At 27.1% G+C, this 16,874-nt stretch overlaps 2 protein-coding genes across 6 annotated transcripts in view; one reads left to right on the top strand and one right to left on the bottom strand.

Annotated features, from left to right (window-relative positions):
• LOC100213148 (intermembrane lipid transfer protein VPS13A) overlaps positions 1-16,874 on the bottom strand; it is a 234,420-nt gene that overhangs the window by 58,232 nt on the left and 159,314 nt on the right. For all 5 annotated transcript variants that reach the window (XM_065813519.1, XM_065813515.1, XM_065813517.1 and 2 more), the window contains exons 47-65: positions 15,630-15,700; positions 15,369-15,522; positions 15,183-15,235; positions 14,945-15,057; positions 14,639-14,715; positions 14,473-14,559; positions 14,343-14,394; positions 14,187-14,238; positions 13,590-13,628; positions 12,659-12,772; positions 11,060-11,134; positions 5,643-5,815; positions 5,416-5,557; positions 5,177-5,243; positions 4,932-5,059; positions 4,649-4,803; positions 4,096-4,214; positions 3,784-4,001; positions 2,402-2,521 (exon numbers count right to left, since the gene is read on the bottom strand). In XM_065813519.1, the coding sequence (XP_065669591.1) occupies positions 2,402-2,521; positions 3,784-4,001; positions 4,096-4,214; positions 4,649-4,803; positions 4,932-5,059; positions 5,177-5,243; positions 5,416-5,557; positions 5,643-5,815; positions 11,060-11,134; positions 12,659-12,772; positions 13,590-13,628; positions 14,187-14,238; positions 14,343-14,394; positions 14,473-14,559; positions 14,639-14,715; positions 14,945-15,057; positions 15,183-15,235; positions 15,369-15,522; positions 15,630-15,700 (2,009 nt within the window). The remainder of the gene's footprint in view (positions 1-2,401; positions 2,522-3,783; positions 4,002-4,095; positions 4,215-4,648; positions 4,804-4,931; positions 5,060-5,176; positions 5,244-5,415; positions 5,558-5,642; positions 5,816-11,059; positions 11,135-12,658; positions 12,773-13,589; positions 13,629-14,186; positions 14,239-14,342; positions 14,395-14,472; positions 14,560-14,638; positions 14,716-14,944; positions 15,058-15,182; positions 15,236-15,368; positions 15,523-15,629; positions 15,701-16,874) is intronic.
• Positions 1-16,874, top strand: part of LOC136089117 (uncharacterized) — a 70,163-nt gene that overhangs the window by 28,451 nt on the left and 24,838 nt on the right. The window lies entirely within an intron of this gene.

Below are 16,874 nucleotides of genomic sequence, written 5' to 3'. Positions count from 1 at the left end.
CAAGCTTATGGAGAAGAATAGCACACTAAACTTTTTCAAAAGCCTTAGATACGTCAAGAGCAATAGCCCTAGCCTCTCCGCCTCCATCTAATGCACAATAAAATCTTTCAGTCACAGCAACTAGCAAGTCAGCTGTAAAGCGAGAGGATCAAAAACTATATTGATTGTCTGACAGTAAGTTATTTGACTCAAGATGAGATGTAAGAAATTTGTTTATTAAAGACTCAAAGACTTTGCCAACAACAAAAAGAAGACAATTTAAACAATATTTAAAAGGGTCAGAATGTTCACTTGTATTTTTGAAAATTAGAACAGATGCCCTTTTCCAGCAGGCAGGAAAACAAGACTTAGTCTAGCACTTATTAAACAGTTTAGTGAGAATTGAAGAGAGTTCTTGAGAACAATTTTGTAAGGCTATGACAGGAATGTTGTTTGGACCACAAGCCATAGAAGAGTTTAATTAAGGTATGACTTTAATTAAAAGATATAGTTATTAATTAAATGACAACATTTTGTATAAAACATTTTATGAACTAAAAATTATAATTTTTTTAAATTAAAATTTAGATTTTTTCATATTTTTAAAAATAATATTACACATTGAATTAAATGTAAAAATTTTTTATTTTTGCTTTGTCTTTGGGTCAAAAGTATGTTTTCCTAACTCGTTTTTTCGATTTCTTTTTTTGCCAAAAATCAAATCAAAAATAACTACTGCATTACAAAAACTTTGTTTCTGCGACTCAGACAATGATATTTTGAAACTTGTGTATTTTTGAAAAAGTTTTTGATTTCTAAAAAATACTGAGCATTCTTCTAGAACATTTCTAAACTGCTAGAATTTTCTGAAAGGTTTAAAAATTTTCAAGAACATTATTGAATTTTTAAGAAATTTTTTAGATCTTTCTAGAACATTCTAAAACTGTCCAAAAGTAGTATAAAAATACAGGTATGTTAATATGTCTACAAAATCAAAAAAGTATCCTGTGAAAGCAAGTCAGAAAATGTGTGAGGCCTACAAGACATATATCATGCCTGCCTGTTAGGGATCAGAAAAAGTTCTAAGCACTTTTGAAGTTATATAAATGCTTCTCACTTAGATGTGCTTATTTTGTTGAAGTTTAATGGTTTCAATGTATGTAGTTTTAAGATGTTGCAATTGAATGTTGCATTTTAAGATAAATTAACATAATATATATTTGTGTACTACAGGAAAACATGTCAATATTAAACCCTGTATTCAGTGAAACTTCCTTTGTTAAAATTTATATATTATTAGTCAAATTTGCTATGTTACAGATTAGTGCAGGAGAGAAAAGAGAGCTATAAGTTTGCTATCCTTCAAATCTAGTGACAATCATTCAAAGCAATGAACTACTTAAACAACTGCTACTTCTGCATTGTTGACCCCACAAAATATTGCTCAGACACAAATGCACCTCGAATTATTTATCCAGACATTTCTTTGTCTAGTGCCCCAGTACCGCACAGCCTCAAGCTGTCTGTTTCCAATACCCCTAAGAACATTGAAGAAATACAAACTATAGTTTTCCAAATACTAATTAAGGGAAGAACATATACTTATATATATACTTCCTTAATTAAAATCATCACTTAAAATCTATATCCTTGATGGCTATCCCAATAAATTCAAGGAGATCATGGGAGCTTACTCATTGAAGCGAGGTGAGCAATTTCATTAAGATTTATAGGACTTTAAATGTTGTTAACAAGGAGAGATAATGAAAACATGATGGGGAACTGCAAGTGGAGGCTATCTTATGAAAGTAATTTACAGTATTTTTGCATACCTAGAAAATCTACTTATTTATGTTTAAAGTTAAGTTTTTTGATTGATTTTTTACTATCTGTTTATTCAAAATGTTATTGTTGTTTCTTACCAGACCAAATGAACAAAACTATGATTTTTTTTTTTGTTCTGCTTCAGTAAAAATGAATTTTCTTTGTGCTTCAGCCATAAAAAGAAATTTGTGCTCAGTATAGTCGTTTTTCTAAAGTCTTTGAATATAAGCAATCAAAATATAATACTTTGAATTGAAAACAAACTTTTGTTACATAGTTACATTATTTAATAATTTGTGTTTAATTTTTGATGTTATACAAATAACACTTTACAAATTGATTTAGAGAAACATTCTTAGTGTTATGAAAATAGCAATTTTTTTAAATCAGTTAATCAAAATCACAAAAAAATTTAACTTTTAAATCAAATAGTCTTTTTTTTTTTTTTTGGTTTCTTAAGTTAACATTTATTTTTGAACTTTTATGTTTTAATAAGATTTTTTGTGCAAAACAACAACAACCTGCAGTGTTTAAGACCTCCAGCTGTATTTAGAAGCAATTAAAAAATCATCAATAAATTTAAAAAAATAAAAAATACCAACAACAAATTCTGCTTGTTTTTTAAAGGATACTGTTTCATGACAATTCCAAATAAACCATCCATAAGTTCAATAGACACTTTTTCTTTGTGTTGTTCATAGATAACCCTGGACTGAAGCTTAAATAAAAAATAGTAATGTATTATACTATAGTATATTGTTACAGTAACACATTTAATAACTTTAGTCAAGAAACATGAGGTAAAAAAAGTGGGGTAAAAATCCACATTTTTCTTAAAAACAACTACTTTTTAAATGTACATTCACCTCCCCAAGACCAAGGGGTCTCCAACAGACAAAGTTGATACTCATTTAAAAAAAATATTTTATCTCTTTTTTCAACCCTGTGGTGTCAAGTAGAAAATTAAAGTGCCAGAACGGTTGAATAATATATATACATATAAAGTACCCGAACGGCATTCCAGACCATTCCAGCTCTAAGACATCACGGTTTCAACCCTCTCTCAATTCTATAGCTCTAATGAAACACACAATAAAAAAAATGCTGAACACATAAGACAAACAAGACTGATAAACAAGATGAACAAGTCTGAAACACAAGACAAACAAGACAAACACAAGTTTTGAGAAACAAGGCTACTGCATGGAATAACAAGTTAATATTTTTATTATTAAACAATATACTGACTGCTAGTAGCAAATGGTTTAAAATTAAGTATTAGTTGTGAAGTAAAAATTCACAGATAGTGAAATCTTCTCCAGAATGAACATATTTCAAGGATGCTATATATCATCTCCAAGATTATATTGAGCTATGTTTCTACATTTAATGTATGATCTCAGAAATAAAACTTTATTTCTGAGATCATTTTTTTAATAAATATTTTTTTTAAAATATTTATTAAAAAGCTGTTTTAAAAATAAGAGTAAAAATAACACAACTTTGAATAAGCTTAATACTTAATTTTTACAAATAATAAATGCTACTTGTCACTCAAATGATTTATTACTTCTTTTGACTTTTTTTTACTTGTTTGTTGATTTTATTACTATTATAATTGATAGTATCCTTTATATAACAGGCACATAACTTTTAATCTTAAAACAGTACATGTTAGACAATGTCTTAAAATTTTTAAATAATAACACATGTTTTACTGTGAAATTAAGTTTCAACATGTGCAGCCGTGGCACAGAGGTTATAGTTCTGACTCAGAACCATGAGTTCCAAGGTTTGAAGCCAGCCCTGGCCCAATAAGCATCATTAGTAAGCAAGGAGGTGTGAACTTCCTAGTTAAATGGTCTGTTGCGGTGCTCTGTGATAAGGACTTCTGAGAGCACCATAACAACCACATAAATTTAAAAAAAAAATAAAAATAAAAACCTCAAATCCTTTTCTTGTGAAAAAACATTTCTATACCTTTATAACTACAGCATTGGAAATTTCACAAAAAGAGTCTTGAAGCAAAACCAATTTAAGATCCGGAAATTCAAAGGTAACTCTTACTTGAAGTAACTCATTGGTATCAAAATAAACATAATCTGGTGATGGTATGATGACATATATATAGTATTTAATGATGTCTGTTATAAAATCCATATTTATCAGTAAAGTTCCACCTTTGACTTTAAATTTATCTAAAAATTCAAAAGACTTATCTATAAAAACCTAATTTCAATTATGGTTAAAAAATTTTTCTCTTAAAAAAAAAAAAACTAAGAAAAAAAATACAATATTGTGTGCTTCCTTCTTTTGCATCACAGTTATAAATAACACTAAATTTGTTCTTTTCTTCACTGAGGTCTTTATTTTCAGGTGTTATCTTTTCTTCCGAAAATTGTTCAAACATCCTACAAAAAACAATACTACTTTTAATAATGAAAATATGTTTGTAATTTAATCTATTTAAGAAATGTGATAGATTCTCATCTTCTCATATAACAATTTACAACATTTATATAAAACCATTCCCATAGTGCATATGTAAATATACTTGTGTAGTAGAGTACTGTAGTAAATAATATTTAATGTAGGGCTTAAATTTAGGACACTATACTGAATTTTGGGACTATAGCTGAAAAATATACAAAAAGATGCAGTGCAAGGATTTTAAACACTTATAGAGAATTACATAAAATTATAACAAAATGCAATGACTACCAAGAATTTAAAATGGTAACCAGGTAACCAGGGAACCAGGAAATAGTAGAAGTTATTATTAAACTTAAAAATATGTTTCTAAAAATAATTAACAAAATTAAAAATAAAAAACAATAAAGGCTACTTTTTGAAGTAGAAATTTGAATAAGGTCGAAGGTCAGTTACTACAAATTCTTTTAAAGCCAACTTTACTGAAACTTTATCATCAACAAAAACTTTCATTGTAAACTTTGGACAGCACAGCTCACAAATATTAACTTGCTCAGACATATACTTCTCCTAAAATAATTTTAGCAACAAATATTATCTTAAAAAAGTTACAAATAAAATTTGTCAAAAACATTCAGTTACAATTACACCAATGTTAAAAATATACAATTGTGACCTTAAAAAAAGAAATGTAATACCTTAAAAAGAACATTGCTTGACACAATAAATTTGATTAGTTCACATTTAACATTCACATCAACACTATCTGTTCCTTCAACTTGATTAGATTTTATCATAGCTGAAATTAACCTTTCCTGTGTTTCTCCTACACAAATATTTACAAGTAATTAATAAAATTTACAAGTAATTAATAAAATTCAGGTAAATTAAACAAATTTACCTGAATTTTATGTAAACTTAAAAAATTTATATTTTTAAATACCTTTTTCAAAAAAATTTGCTTGAAACATGCACATAAAGAGTTGTATATGCTTTTCGTTTAAATGCACCTATGGAAAAAATTAGTGAGAAAAAATGACTTAACAGTTAAGATCTGGGTATCACTTTGAATATACTCTGTAAAAAAAAGTAGTCAACTTAATTTTTCAGGCAGAGACGGATCACAGATATTAAAAAATAATGATATAAAGAAATAAGCATTTACAAAACTAGATAACTTACAATAATTGGATTTATATGAACATCTATTTTTAAATTTTGGACTGGCGCTAACCTAGATTGATCTTGTGGTAAAATTGATTGAACAATTTGTAAACATGGATTTAACTGGTCAGCAATTTTGCTTACTGATATCTTATCAACCCTTGTTTTTTTTAAAAAAAGTATTAAAGAAATAATATGATAAAAACAATATTTAGTTATAAAATTTAACTTAAAATAAATCTTACATTGATAAACTCATCTCACTTATTTCAACTGTAAAATTATTAACCAGCATCAATGGTGAATTCTTAATAACACATCTGTCAAAGTTAGCTAACAGGTATTTGTTTGATACTGATGTTTCAGGATAAACAACCAAAGAGGAAACAATTTCAATATGTAGCTGGAAAAAAGCGATCTAAAAAAAAGGTTTTCACATGTCATTTTCTTATTTAAACATGATATTACAAAAAAGCTCATAGTAACTGAACAGGTTCTGATGACCCATGTGCTGAAATGTGTGGAAAAAGTACTTATTATTGTTAAAAAGTGTTTGTTTAAAAATATTTGACATTGGTTGAATTGCAGTACACTGCAAATTCAGGATGTTTGATGTTTGCATTCTAGCTTAATGTTAAAGAGGAGAGAGATTATTATATCCTACTTCTATGATACAGTTGCTATAAAAAAAAATGGGTTTGCATTTTAAATCAGGCATTAAGAATTTAAAATAAATATTAAAAAAAAAATTTTGATTGAAAAAAAGCACTTTTTAGGACATTTCTAAAAAATATCTTCTTTAGGAAGGTCATATTTGATAAAGATTATTCTTTATAAAATCCCTATAAAACTTCATTTCTTTTGAGGCCCAAAATGATATACATTAGGAAAAAAATATTTTTGGTAAAAAATGACACCTACCATATTGTTGGGTGTCTTTGTGCGGGAACTTTTTTTCAGAACTAGCTCTAATAATGATTTATAAATAATCAGGTCACAAAAGTTCATTTATTTGTGACCACAGGAGGTACAAAATTTTAAAACAAATTTTTTCAGTCTAACCCTAATATATATAAATATATAGGGTGAGTACGGTATTTGAGGACATCCATACATGTGCCTGTAATTTATAAAGAATTTTTTTTCTTCTTAGATCATTAATGGACCATAAAGTAACACAAGAAATGAAGAGACATGCAGTTATTGTTGCTATATGTATGAAACACATCAATTTAGAAATCTCCAATTTTCTTAACTGTGCCCGATCATTCGTACATAAGGTTTATCATGAATTGGAAGCATCAGCTGGCAATGTAGAAACTGTTGCAAAATGCTAAAGATACGAGGAATGTTTAGACTACTAGAAACAAACAATTTGTCCAACAAGTGCAAGAGATCGCTCACAAAAGCCCTTCAAAGTTGATGAGGGCCAATGCGAAGGACTTTAATATCTCTGAGGGTCTAATCTGTCCAGTTGTCCATGAAGACCTCTGCTATAAGTCCTACATTATACGCAGAGGACAGTTTATGTCAGCACATACTCTGAATCAGAGACTTATTTGAGAAAAACGTCTCTTGAACAAGCTTAAGCACTCCATAGTACCTGACATGTTATGGTTTTTTTCTGAAGAAAAATTTTTTGACCAACACCAAAAAGTCAATCAGAGAAATGAGAGGTGGTTATGGTCAAATTCTACAGAGGTTCCCTGTGTTATGCACACAAAGTTTCCTGTGACTGTCATAGTCTTAGGAGTTGCATGCAATGAAGGACATGTTAAGCCACTTCACTTCTTTCAACAGGGGCTTCGGGTGAATGCTGCTGCCTACATCGAGGTTTTAGAAACAGTTGTGAAACCCTGGATTGAGAGTGTACATGGGGACAGACCATACGTATTCCAGCAAGACTTTTCTTCTGCATACAAAGCCATAATGACACAAGATTGGATGGTCAAAAAAGACTCTGATAAGCACTTCTTAAATAGTTTTGAAAGTATAGACGACAGCTCCGGAGAATATTTCTCCAAGACTATAAAAGGTATGTTGTCCAGACCACAAGCTGTAAAAGAGTCTAAGCAGGATATGATGTGTGGAATCAAGAGATGAGATTGATGAAAAGATCTTAGTAAACAATCCAGCTTTGTCTTTAGGTGAGGTAAGAAAATCTGAACTATGCAAGAGGGGTAGATTAACAGATTTGTTTCTATTATAGAAAAATAAAGATTCTTTAGAAATCTTGGAGCCTAATTTTTGAGATAAAATACAAGATTTTGTGACCTGAGAATAGCATGCTTCAGCATTAGACAAAACTATTTTACAACGGATTTTAGGATTTTAGGATAAGAAACAAGACATAAGTCGAGTTGAGTAAATAATTAATGACGATGATGGTAAATAATTAGGATTTTCTGGAAAATGAGTTGATAAGTTGACTATTTGTGTTAGAGAAAGACAAAAGTTGCGGACTTAAACACCAGCAGAGTCACTGACACTAAAGCCAAGCCATTCAGTGTTATGAGCATTTAAATCACCAACAACAATGATATAGGCAAAGGATAAAGAGAAAAGACTTGGTTAATTTGTTAAAAATAACATCGAAAATGAAGAAGAGCAATATAGAACAAAGAACAAAGAGCAATATAGAACATTCTTGAAATGAAGAAGAGCAATATAGAACAAAGAGAAAAGCGATGTGATGTCAATAGAATGCACATAAAAGAGTAGTCTGTAAATTCAAACCTTATTTCCCAACAAATGGGTGAACTCTTACAAATGTCCAAGCATGTGGCTATTAGAGTCTTTAGGAATTTAAGGAAGATAACCATCAACACTAAGATCACAAGATGAGACAGCTGAACTTAAATTAGTCTTACAAAGAACAAACAGATTTGGTGAACTTAGCAAGAGGTAAGACTCAACGGAAGAAAATTTACTTCGAAGACCATGAATATTATTGAATGATAGGTTTAGAGAACTTGGTGATGAGGATGGTTTTTTGTGTTTTATAGTTTTTGTGACTTTATTCATTTTTAAATCAGATCGAAGAACTTGACTCAAAGCATAGATAGTACTCAGAACACTGTTTAATAGCCCAAGCTATTGACAAAGAGGGAGAAAAACAAAGTTGGTTCAGGTTTGTAAAGTAAATGGTTACAAAAAAATAAGAATGTTAAGGAGAGTTGTATTAAAGAGCTAGATAAAAAATTACATAAAAAATGAAGTTGATGTAAAAGCAAAGCAAATGGCTCATTTTGAAAAATTGTTATATGACTCATATAACAATTTTTTAAAGTGTCAGATCTTTCCAATGCAGTTGTACATGATAGTAATTAATTAAAGAAAAAAATCTAAATGAGGCAGAGATGCACTAGAATGTAGAAGAAATAAAATTGACCAGGTAAAAATGATTTAAGAAAGAATTATTGCCTAAAAATAAGTAGCAGTGTATATATCAATAACATTAACTTTGGTTTTAGATCAGGAAAGGGTACAAGAGATGCAATGTTTATTAAAAAGCAAGCTCAAAAAAGACTTTTGGAAAAGAAAAGAGACCATTTTTTGACTTTGAAAAAATACCAAAAGAGTTAGTGTAATGGACTTTGAGGTATTTAGGTGTTGAAAACTGGCTTGTTAGGTAATCATAACTATGTATGAAAATGTTACAACAAGAATCAAAACAATAGAATTTTTAAAGATTGACATTAAGATTCACTCTTATGTACATTGTATTTGATTATTATTTTTGAAGTTGTTTTTGTGCTCAGTGTAGGGTAGGACCTATTCTATGCAGATAACTTATAATTGATAGCAGAGACAGAAAGAAATATAATTATTATACTATTATTTATTTAATTATAACAAATGATTAAAAAACAACAACTAAGATTTCAGTGATAGAATGATGAAATAGATGCAAAAGAGCTTAGGATAAACATAAGTAAAACAAAAATTAAACACAGTCAATTCAAGAATAAGCAAGTAAAAAGTACGTATTGGAGTGTATTGAAGTGTGTGGAGTGTATTGGATTGTGTATATGTGGAGTGTATTGAAAAAAAGTTAGTGAAAATACTATTGGGCATTTCCATTTCTGTGTGTGATTTTTTGTTATTCTTTGTTTTAGCAATTAAAAGCTGGGACTTTAATTGCTAAAACAAAGAATAACAAAAAATCACGCACAGAAATGGAAATGCCCAATAGTATTTTCACTAACTTTTTTTCAATACACTCCACATATACTTAAATATATATATATTCAATACACATATATTTAAAAGCAATATGCATACTATTTTCATTTTCCTATAGAACAATTATAACAAAAATATTTTTATCATACTTTAGGCTACCTTATTAAATCAATTATGCATATTTTTATAATTTTATTTTTTTGCGTAATAATATCGCTTCAGTTTAAAAAGTACACAATAATTTTCAAAACGCTATACTCTAGCTAGAAATAATCAATGACTGCCATTTCTTATTGAAAATATATTAAATATGAGTCGTAGAAGTATAATATTTCAATTGAAACACTCACAAGCAATTTATTTTCATAAAAATAACTACATGAAATTAATAAACTTCCGTGCATGACTTCTGTGTGTGATCATTCATGAACTGCATTTAAACGATTGCTGTGACTATGATACATAGTGCAATCCTAAGGTTTTCTGGAAATCTTTACTAATGCTTAAAATATTATTTAAAAAAAAAAGTATACCACTGAATCTTATTTTTTTCGAGGAATTAAAGTTTATTTATCTAGCAACTAAAATTTAAGTTTTTCTGTTCTGTGCGTGATTCCGCTTCAAACTTAATTTATTCTTTGTTAACATTACTAATGTATACCATTTTTGTTTACAAAATATTTATATAGATTAAAATTAAATGAGAGTAGATTGGAGATCGCCAGTTTTATTTTTATGAAAATAATAGAAAAAACAAGTTTCCGTGCATAGCAAAGGGTTCATAAAAGAATCAGTATCCAAAGTATTTTTAATATTATTGGCTTTGAGTAAAAAAATGTACTTTTGTTGAGTATAGAGAAGTTAAAAGATGATGATGATGATGATGATGATGATGATGATGATGATGATGATGATGATGATGATGATGATGATGTTTATGATGGTAATGATTATGATGATATTCATGAGCAAAGATAGGGAACAACTCACTCTAAGTTTAAAATATCCCCACTATCATCAGGACGTGAGAGCATATTTCCATGAATATCTGATGCAAAACAGACAAGTTGGGTGAAGAGATGTTTAAGAATAAACCATATTCGCTAGCCCTTGTAGCACTGGGTAATTTTTGTGAGGACTCATAAAGATAAAATCTGTCAAATTGACATAAGTCAATCAATTAAAGAAATAAATCAACAGTGTAACACAACAGTATTACTTTGCAGCTTTGAATTAAAATGGTTACCATTTTACGCTTTGAATTAAATTGATCATCATTTTACACTTAATTAAAATGGTCATCATTTTTAACTTTGAATTAAAATGGTCATCATTTTACAATTAATAAAAATATAATTCATTTTACACTTAATTAAAAAGATCATCATTTTACACTTAATTAAAATGGCGTTCATTTTACACTTAAATAAAATGTTCCCTTTAAAAAACGTTTTTTAACAAAAACTAAAGAACTTACTGGTGTTTCTTTAAATTTGTCTTTTTCATTACTGTAAAGTGAAGTCATGGGTTCCATAAGACATTCAAAGTAAAACTATAAATATTATAAAAATATTCATTATAATCATTATATTCTATTGATTGATTGTAGTAATATAAAAAAAATACAATTTTAGGAATACACTAACACACCATTAAATTAATAAAATATAAAGTACACTTTGCAATTGTACCTTTTTCACATATATGTACCCAACTCTAGTATAAAAAATACATCCGTATTGTTTCATGAAAAACATATACAAATAATATTATGTAAATTAGAGTGATGCTAAATATTATACTAAATAGTGTCAGTATTTTATTTTAAAAATGACAGACAGTTTATTATTACAAATATGCTGCAAAAATGATATTAAATAGTACATCACAACAAAGTCTTTCCTACAAACATGTTGTCAAATATATAACTCTACAAGGAATGTGTAATAATATAAGTATAAGAATATCATAAAGTATAACAGTGCAAACAACTGTTGTACAATATATTATAATATGGAAGTTGGACAGTATACCACTACAATATATTATAAATTATTATATATATATTTTTTAAATAAATGCAAATTTAGAGAAACAGCTTTTAATTCAATTTTAAAAAGAAAAAGATATTAAGATAAACAATTTACTTAAAATTTTAAACTCTTTATAAAAAACAAATAAAAAAAAACTTTATAACATGAAATATATACATTTTCTCAAAAAAAAAAAAAGAGACTTGAAAATCAAATACTAAGAAAATAATAACTTTAAGATTCTTAAAAAAGCACCAATAGCAGTTTGTCACTACAATATACTATAATATATGGATATATACAGTATGTCACTACAATATATTATAATATATTGGACAGTATACCACTACAATATATTATAATATGGAGGTCAGACAGTATATCACTTCAAAATATTATAATATGGAGGTTAGACAATATACCACAACAATATATCATAATAAGTAGGTTGGACAGTATATCACTACAATACATTATAATATGGAGGTTAGACAGTATACCACTACATTATATTATAATGTGGAGGTTGGACAGTATATCACTACAATATATTATAATATGGAGGTTGGACAGTATATCAATACAATATATTATAGTATGGAGGTTAGACAATATATCACTACAATATATTATAATATGGAGGTTAGACAGTATATCACTACAATATATTATAATATGGAGGTTGGGCAATATGTCACTACAATATATTATAATATGGATGTTAGACAATAATATATCACTACAATATATTATAATATGGAGGTTGGACAGTATATCAATACAGTATTTATAGTATGGAGGTTTGACAATATACCACTTCAATATATTATAATATGAAGGTTAAACAGTATATTACTACAATATATTATAATATAGAGGTTGGGTAATATGTCACTACACTATATTATAATATGGATGTTAAACAATATCTCATTACAATATATTATAATATGGAGGTTGGACAGTATATCACTACAAGAATATTGTTTCTATATATATTGTAAGAATAGGTTCAATTTAATTCAAATGAAAAAACAAATTACCATAACATCTTTAACAAACTTGTATAGATAGATAAATTTCACTCTGCCAACTTTCAAGCTTAGTGTGATTTGTTTTTGGATAACACTGTCTGTTGTAACTTCTGAAGCTAAATGCTTTTTTAAAAATAATTCATTTAATAAAAAATTATTCTTTGTCTAAAAAATGTTTTTTTTTAAATAATTTCCTAAAAATGTCCTTTATTTTAGTAATGACTTATCAACAAACTTTTTTTAAATAAATACATAAAAACAAATTGAAAACAAATGATTTGTTAAATTTGTTTTTGTTTTTTAAAACATAAAAAAAACTCAAAAACTGAAAAATTTTAGCTATTTGTGTTTTTTATTTTTTTTTGTTTATTTTATAAAGTCAAATTTTCCATTTTTAGTTAAAAAGTGTTACTGATTGAAAATTTTTATGTTTGGTTGTATATTACTGTTGTAGGCCAGTTTTCTGAATCCTTGGCCTTATCCTTGCCTTAAAGCCAAAAATTAAACCTGCAACATTTGATCTGGGATTCGGTGTTACACTGCATGGTACTAGCCAAGCAACATAGGCTTGTCCTTGGCTTTAACCATAAAAATTTTGTAACAATGTAACATTTTTTCTTGGCTTTGACATAAAATTTTGGCCTTGACCTAACAACATATGGCCTTTTTTTGGATTTAACCTTGCAATATTTGGCCTTGTTAACAACTCTGTTGTAGACCATATGTTGTTACTGTGAATCACATGTTATAGGTGTAAACTCTATGTTATTGTTGTAAGCTGCATATTATTGTTGTAAACCATATATAATTGTTGTAAAGCACATGTAATTGTTGTAAACCACATGAACATGTATTTATAAAACTATATATTTAAAATATATTTTAACTTAAAACTAAAAAGATACTAAAAGTTTTAAAATAAAAAAAACAACTGTCAAACCTCTAATACAAGCGCATTATCATCAAGCATAATTAAAACCTAAAAATTAAAAGCTCACATATATTATAAAACCTAAAAAATGAAAGCTCATATATATCATGAAACCTAAAAATGAAACCTCCCATATATTATTAAACCTAAAAATGAAAACTCACATATATTATCCCATATATTATGAAACCTCATTACCATATATTATAAAACCTAAAAATGAAACCTCACATATATTATAAACATATCTTGTTTATCTTATTATAAGCATATTATGTAATAACCTTGTTTGCTACCTCATGAATATTCATGAGGTAGCTTAGCTCAAATTCAGAAATTTTTTTGCAAAAAAAATGCCTACATACAGCAATGCTTCTGCCAAATTTCCTTACCCCCATAGTAACCCCTTGTGGCACTGCCATGGGGGGTACCACTGCCCAAATTATTTACCTAAAATAGCCCCTGTCAACTCTAATAGTTAATACTCATTGGTTTATTTTTCCAATTGAATGATTATACTTGTATATATAAAAAATAAATAAGTATTGTATTAAAAAAAAAATGTTATAACTCAAAAATCATTCAAAAGAAAAAATATTAACATACTTGATTGTATAAACTCTTGTGTGACAGATCTTCAATACAGAAACTGTTTAATCTGTAGAATTTGTTGATTTTTATGTACAATATAATATATTATATTAATAAAAGTAACAAATCTTAAAATATGTTTTTACTTTCAGTCGAAAAAAAAAATGCAACCTTAATTTATAAGAAGTAATCTTCTCTGTCAAGAATGCCATTAAAACAATATCTAGTAAAAACAGTAACCACAGAACTATTGATAAAATGTTGTTATTAAGCAAGCATGACAATAAAAAATTTATTGAACCTTTCATTCTTGTGACTGCTAAACTAATATCTGAACAACACCAAGTCATAGACAATGATATAACAGTTGCATGAATATTAAGATGAGCTAAAATTTATTCACAGTAAGAAATCAAGATGCATAGTTTTCAATTATTTTATATTAAACTGAAAACAAAAAGATTTACTTTCGATTTGATTGCTAACTTTATTTTCAAAACATATATTATTGATTTCTCCAGAAATTGTAAACACATTATAAAAACTAAAAAATATTAAAGTTCAATTAAAAAAAAATACAAACAGAAAATTAATACCTAAAAATGAGGACTTTGGGTTTAAAATTAAGTTTAGCAGTTAAAATGTTACTTTTTTATGAGCGGCTTAGTATATAGCATTATGTTACAATAATCTGAAAAAGATTTTACCTTTTTATTCATGGCTTTGTATATAAAGTTATGTTATGTATTGCACAATCATTCAAAATATTTTACCTTTTTATGTGTGGCATTGTATATAATATTATGTTACGTATTGCACAATCATCCAAAAAAAGTAAAACATGGCCTAACAAAATATTTAAATCTTGATTCTTATCGGTTGTGCCCTAAAATCACAAAAATATATGCAAAAAATAAATGAACATTTCAGAAAAATATGCAAACAAAAGTAGTAAAGCATTTATTTAAGGAATGAATACAACAAAATACAGCATAATAATTGTTGACTTACATAATATACTGCATTCATATTACCACCATCAAGAGATGAAGTCAAAAGAATTTCTGAAAAATGTTTTAAAAAAGATTTTGTTTAATTAAAATTCCTTTATTGAAATGAATATAAATTTTAAATAAAAAAAAAAAAACGAATTTATTAATTAAAATTCAACATGTTTTGATTGACAAAATCAAATACTTGTTTCTTCATTATCATAACTTTTAATTTCAATATGTTTGAATGTAAAGTGAGATTTTTTTGCATCTGCACAGTTTTCAGAAATTAAAGTCAGCTTTTGAAGACAAACTGTCAGAAGTGGACGCTCTATTAATGTGCTTATGATAACTAAAACCTAGCAACATAAGTATAGTTAATACAATTAATCAAATGTAACAATTTAAAATGAATGCAATTAATTTAACATAAAGTTTAAAAATTCTAAATTTCTTATTCATTAACCTCATTAACATCAGCATGGATTAATAAACTAGGTTTTGCAGTTGTAGAGTTTAAAACTATACATTCATTGTCTAAAAATTATCAATATTATGTTAATACATATACAAAATTTTATACAATTATAAAAATTGGGCAGGGTGAAAACCTCAATTTAATTGACTTAAAATCATACTTTAGTTTAAAAACTGCTCACTTATGTAGAAAAAGACCAGTCCAATATAAACTTTGAAAATTAGCCCAGAATTTATTTCAATGCAAAGTTTATTTTTATTATATAATAAAGACTTTCATAATAGTATTTTACCTCAAATATTTGTATTTTACCTCAAATCATGAACTTAAATGCTTAGCTGGAATGTGTCTAATTTCATCCCAGAGTAGCCATATATTGTATTTAACCAAATTTTTAGATAACAGGCACAGAGCCATTAATCATTTACACTGCATATTTTATTTTCATATTATTTTCTTTTCAAATAAATTTTATCACATTTTTTTAAAATGCTGTTTTTATCACGTTTTTTTTTTTTTAATTGGCCCAATATTTTTATTTAACACAATTAACTTCTTGCCTACGATATGCAAACTGGCAAAAATTGAAATTTAACTAGTCAAAATTATAGCCTATACACATGGTACATAACATTCACCATTCCCTAAAAAGTAGTAACTAATGCATGTTTTAAAACATTTTTGAACTTAATATTTTACAAATAACGGACTTTTTTACAATTTTTAAAACTGTTATCAAAATTTGTCCAAGGTAAAAATAGAATAAAAGTTTTCCTCATCATCAAATGATGTTCAAAAGTTTCTTTTAAATTAATTTTTTCATCAATCATTTAAGTAACAGCTTCACATTTTTTTGCCTGCATTTGCGACATCTAATATGAGCAACATGGTACAATAGTTTAAGGATTTTTAAACAAAAAATAATTATTTTGCCTGTTTTATTTTATAAATTGTTATCTTAAATCAAATTTAATTGGTCTGATTCAATTAAAAATTTGTGTTTAAGAAAATTGTCATAAAAATTATTATAAAAATGATGGACATAAAAAAATACTGTCAAAAAAAAAATATTGTCAAAAACAAAGAATGTTGTTAATCTTTTTATGAGTGACATATTTAAAAATTTTGGTCGTTTTTATAAGCTCGAATTGAAATCTTGAAATTGGTATTCTCACTATTGTTAGGTTCAACTTATTTTTCACAGGCAATAACAATAATAATAATATTAATAAT

This window comes from Hydra vulgaris, chromosome 12, assembly GCF_038396675.1.
Source record: "Hydra vulgaris chromosome 12, alternate assembly HydraT2T_AEP".
In the NCBI taxonomy this organism is placed as follows: Eukaryota; Metazoa; Cnidaria; class Hydrozoa; order Anthoathecata; family Hydridae; genus Hydra; species Hydra vulgaris.
The sequence above is the reverse complement of the archived record's forward strand: the minus strand, read 5'-3'. Positions and strand labels throughout refer to the sequence as shown.